At 35.2% G+C, this 5234-nt stretch overlaps 3 protein-coding genes across 3 annotated transcripts; all 3 read left to right on the top strand.

The window, feature by feature from the left end:
• Positions 1 to 438: 438 nt before the first annotated feature.
• TM35_000021580 (Arf/Sar family, other) lies at positions 439 to 1824 on the top strand (the record flags this gene model as incomplete). The annotated part of the gene is made up of 1 exon (XM_029021476.1): positions 439 to 1824. One exon carries the CDS (start codon positions 439 to 441, stop codon positions 1822 to 1824), a length of 1386 nt encoding a protein of 461 aa, XP_028886898.1.
• Positions 1825 to 2446: 622 nt separating this feature from the next.
• TM35_000021570 (uncharacterized protein) lies at positions 2447 to 2881 on the top strand (the record flags this gene model as incomplete). Its single annotated transcript, XM_029021475.1, has 1 exon — positions 2447 to 2881. The coding sequence occupies one exon, from the start codon at positions 2447 to 2449 to the stop codon at positions 2879 to 2881; it is 435 nt and encodes a 144-aa protein (XP_028886897.1).
• Positions 2882 to 3257: 376 nt separating this feature from the next.
• On the top strand, positions 3258 to 4622 carry TM35_000021560 (uncharacterized protein; the record flags this gene model as incomplete). The annotated part of the gene is made up of 1 exon (XM_029021474.1): positions 3258 to 4622. One exon carries the CDS (start codon positions 3258 to 3260, stop codon positions 4620 to 4622), a length of 1365 nt encoding a protein of 454 aa, XP_028886896.1.
• Positions 4623 to 5234: the final 612 nt, after the last annotated feature.

The raw sequence follows: 5234 nt of genomic DNA, 5'->3' as shown, positions 1-5234 counted from the left end.
TTTTGGTATTCCTCTTTACTGAAGGGAGAGAGTTACTCCTGACAGCAATAGTACAGTTATTTTTTTTTTTTAATTTGATTATTGATGACAGTATATTTAAAATTCCTTTCAATAAAGGGTGACGTAAACAGTTGAATATCTATATATCTATATACATTGTTTAAAATATATCGGATGACTATCTTTGTTTTTCTTTTCTTTTTTTCTTATGCTATTATTATGATTATTATTATTATTATTATTATTATTATTATTATTATTATTATTATGCGTTTCTCTCTTTTTCTTTTTTTTTTTTCTTTTTTTCTCTTTCTACGAATCTGGAATAGTATGTGTTGGAGTGGATTAAGGAGGTGGGTGGGTAGTCGTTAATAACTGTATCTATCTATCTATATATCTCCATACACACACATCTATTCTATTTAGTTCTCAACAGAGATGTTCACATTCGCCTGGGGTGTGTACACTTCCCTCTTTGCAGAACAGGCGTATAAAGTTCTCATTATTGGCCTGGAGTCATCTGGAAAAACAACACTGATGGAACAAATTAAGTGTACATATGGTGAGAAAAATAGTACTAATAATAGTAATAGTAATAATGGTAATAGTAATAGTAATATTCCAACGGTGGCTCCAGTTAGTGTGATGCGAAAAAAACGGATTCGCCCAACGGTGGGACTCAACATGGCGAAAGTAACGCACCGCACAATTCCACCGCAGTTGTACACTACTACTAGTCGTCGCAGTGTGGAGAGTCAACGTAGTGATGATCATACTTCTGAATCTACTCTCTCGCATGCACCTCAGGCAGTTTCATTAACTTCCGTTTCGGATATTTCTGCCCATTATACACCAATGATGACTAGATTGACGTTGTGGGATGTGGGAGGGGCACTGCGGGGACTTTGGGCAAATTACTTTTCCGCTTGTCATGGTGTTATTTTTGTTGTCGATAGTACTTTGGCCTATTCTTCTACATCTTCTTCTTCAACAACAACAACAACTACTACTAGTGATAATGGAAATGCTCCTTCTAATCCTTCTGCTGGTTTTCATACGAATACGGTGGATGGTGTGGTAAATAGTAATGAAAGAGAAATGATGGAGTCTCTTTCACCATCCCACTCAAGAATGAGTTCTGGTGATGATCATACTAATAATAATACTAATAGTAATAATAATAATAATAATAATAATAATAATAATAATAGTGGTATGATGATGTTATCTTCTCCAAATTGTAGAGGACTTGCCACCGTACTGAATCCTCCAATGCGTATATCTCAACAACAAAACGGTATGTTGTCAAGACCTTCTTCTTCTTTTAAAAGTGATGGAGAGGAACAACGGCAATTACGACGTAAAGTATATGCTGAAAATGCATCTATTCTCCGTGAAGTATTTAGTCATCCACTCTTAGCAGATGCACCTCTCTTAATATTATCTAATAAATCCGATCTCACCGAACATGCCTCCTTGGCAGAAATGCAAGATTCCCTTGGATTAGTAGAGATGGCCCTTATGCATCAAGTGTATGATGTATTTAGTTTAGAAGAGACTTCTTCTCGACGAAAGTCTCATTCCGTTAGTGGCGGTGATGAGGACTCGGAGGGATTCGCCGCTTCTCTCACCTCCACAATGACGGTGAATGCCGCAGTGACTGCGGCTGCAGAGACAATACCGGGAACGAGTGGAATCGGCACAAAGATCATGCGATTGGCGGAGATTAGTGCGTTGGACGGCACTGGTGTGCGGGAGGCGATGGATTGGTTGGTTGTGCAGATGCGGGAGAGTAAACGGGTGGCAGAGGCAAAGGATGAGTGATAAATGATGTGTTTTAGTGATTGTTATTATTATTATTAGTGATTATTATTATTATTATTATTATTATTATTATTATTATTATTATTATTATTATTATTTGTAATTGCGTGCGGTAAAAAAAAAAAAGGTAAGGTGCCTTGGTATACGCTGTTTATTCAATGCTAGATATTGGTTTCAGTGTGTTTTTTTTTTTCTTTTTTTTCTTTCTTTCTTTCTTTTTGTTGTCTAGTCTTTTTCTTTTTTTTTTTTCTTTCTTTTTTTCAATCTTGCAGTGACAACAACAACAACAACAACAACAACAACAAGACTTATGCAAATAAAAAAATAAAAAAAAAACCCAAAAGAAAAAATATATACATATATATGAAATAGAATATATATTTATATTAGGGACTATCTGAGTCTCTTTTATGTATGTTTTCTGTAGACCTTTCTATTCATGTGTCTGTACTTTTTTCTTGTATATTCGTTTTTCTTCTTTCTCTCTCTTCTCTCTCTTTGAATCTATATATATATATATATATATATATATATATCACATTTATCTAAACGATGATTTATTGTATAAAGTAGTAATTTATTGTTGTTGTGATTGTAGTTGTATATTTCCATTGGAAGTGTAATGTTTGGATCTGGTCTTATCACTACTGGCCTGTTACGACATGCCCCATCTTTTCTCCTACAGCGTCTTTCCACTGTGTTGCTTGGCATTGTAGTTGGATACTGTATAGTATTACTATTCTATGGTCCTTTACCGTTTATGTATGGTCTTGTGCAGATTGGCTTAACGGTTGGGATTGCATGGGGATTGGCCACAGCCGCCGCTAACGCCATTAAGTGGAGTACAACGTTCTTCTTAAAGATGAGGAATGGAAATACGAGTAAGAATAAGAATGATAGTAATAATAATAATAATAATAATATTAATACTACTAGTAAAAGGAGTGGTGATGAACGGGAGGGAAAGACCAGAGTAGAATCTACAATGGGAATGAATGGTGTACATGATACTATTCATAACAGTCCTAGTGATTGCGAGGATGAGGAGTTGGATTGATTGGGAAGTGTAAACGGTGAGAAGGAATGAATTGTATTTCATTCTTTTTATGGATTATGTCTGTTGTAATACTGGAGTTGTTTATTATCATTTTTATTTGGTTATTTATTTATTTATTTATATTCTTCTATATGGTTTATATATATATATAATGTGTGATTCTTTCAACTGTATCTCTTTTTTCTTTTTTTTGTTAGTTGTTTTTTTTTTTTTTTTTTTACTCTTTGTTTCTGTATATATATATATATAGGGATAGAGAGAAAGAAAGGGGAAAGATAGATACATACACATACCTACACTGCTGTAATCTTTATTATTATATATATAGTTATTAGATATTATTATTATTATTATTATTTAGTTCCCTCTAGTCATCATGCAGCATCCATACTATCAACAGCAACAACAGCCACAATCAACAGATGGCTTTTACTTCTATCAACCACAAGATGAGAGCGGTCAAACACTATCATATGATCCAATGGCCTCTATGCAAACAAACACAACTACTACGACTACACATCCCGCACCTCCCAAGCATAATAATAATAATAATAATATTAATATTAATACTAATACTACTGCGACACACTTTTATCATAGTTCAGAGGATTATTATCATCATTCATATGAACCCCCACAATCACAACAACAACAACAACAACAACAACAACCATATACACATGTAATGACGGTGGGAGTAGCCACACCGCCAACATCCCGCACAGACTCCTGCGGTTCTCTCAAGCCGTTCGGTGTGGACTCTAATCCACAAAGCTCACAAGATAGTCCCCCACACAAACAACGTGGACAAAAGACATTATCTTCATCCTCCTCCTACAATAACACCGTACCACAACAACAACAACAATCTCAACAACAATATCCATTACAACAACCACAACAACAACAACTATTTCAACATCAAAGAGTTCCATCACCGCCGGTATTTCGCGATCATGCCCCAACAGTTCCTCAGCCGCAGTATCATCCACAGATATATCATCAACAGGAACCACCAACATCAGTACAGTCACCGCAAATGCCAACATCATCATCATCATCTCCACTTCCTTCACTACTACGCGGGGGTTTTGTTTCGCATATACTAAACATGTTATTACCGCAGGATGAGATGAATGTGAATACATATGGTGGAAATACCGCAGCGGTGGAATCTATTCCACTTCATCGCATTCGCTTTGGTTATCCAGAAGATGATATTCCACTATTGCAGGAATTAGGTATATTCCCTCAACACATTCGCAGTAAGGCGTTAGCGGTGTTAAATCCATTTAAATCCATGTCTCAAGAGGCAGTGGAGGATACAGATCTTGCGGGTCCGGTGGTGTTTGCGATTACATTAGCCTTTCTTCTCTCACTGCGGGGGAAATTGCAGTTTAGTACTATTTACAGTCATTCTGTGTTGGGTATTATCTTTACAAAAGTACTGCTCACATTAATGACAGATCACGGTGTATCTCTGCAGTTTGTGATTAGTGCATTAGGGTATTGTCTTATCCCAAGTGTGGTGCTTGCGGCCTTTCAATCTTTATTGTATTGGATGTTTGGATATGTTGGGAAAACAATGTTGTTGCCGGCGTTATTAATTGTTTTCTGGTCTGCGTGGTGTGCGACGTCTATGTTTGTAAATGGACTTTCCATGGAGAGACAACGGTATCTTATTATGTATCCTATTTTTCTCTTTTATGCAGTGTTTGCGGCACTCACGATATTTTAAGAAAAGAGAAAGAGAGAGAGAGAGAGATTAATAGAGAAAGAATATATATATATATATATATATATATATATCAGAAGAGTAGTAATGTGCGTATTTGGGGAGTTTTTCGAATCGGTGAAGTGGACTCCAATGGAAAAAAGAAAGGGGGAATAAAGAGAGAGAAAAGAAGAAGATGGAGTGAGGTGTAAAGAAAGAAAAGAAAAGAAAAGAAAAAAAGGTGGAGTTAATGGAGAATTACCAAAAGAAGAGAGAAATGTAATGGTAAGAGAAAACAAGAACAACAACAACAAAAAAAAAATGATGGAATAAGGAGAAGAAGAGAAGAGAAAAGGAAAATAGGTAAATACAGGTGAAAAACGAAAAAAAAAGAAAAAAAATAAAAAGGGTGAAGAGAAGACAGACTGAGACTGTATGGATATGATGTATATATCTGTTTTTTTTTCCTTTTTTTTTCTTTTTTTCTTTTTTTGTTTGTATACTCTCTTTTTTTTGTTTGTTTGTTTGTTTCTTTATGCATCAACACTACATATCTGTCTTTTGAACAAATCCTCTTTTTCTTGTTTTTGTTTTTCTTCTTCTTTGCTACCTCTTGTGGTTATCCTTTTTTTTTTT

Source organism: Trypanosoma theileri (assembly GCF_002087225.1).
Source record: "Trypanosoma theileri isolate Edinburgh chromosome Unknown TM35_Tth_2_V1, whole genome shotgun sequence".
NCBI classification, from domain to species: Eukaryota; Euglenozoa; class Kinetoplastea; order Trypanosomatida; family Trypanosomatidae; genus Trypanosoma; species Trypanosoma theileri.
Note: the sequence above shows the minus strand (reverse complement) of the source record. Positions and strands in the feature narration are given on the sequence as shown.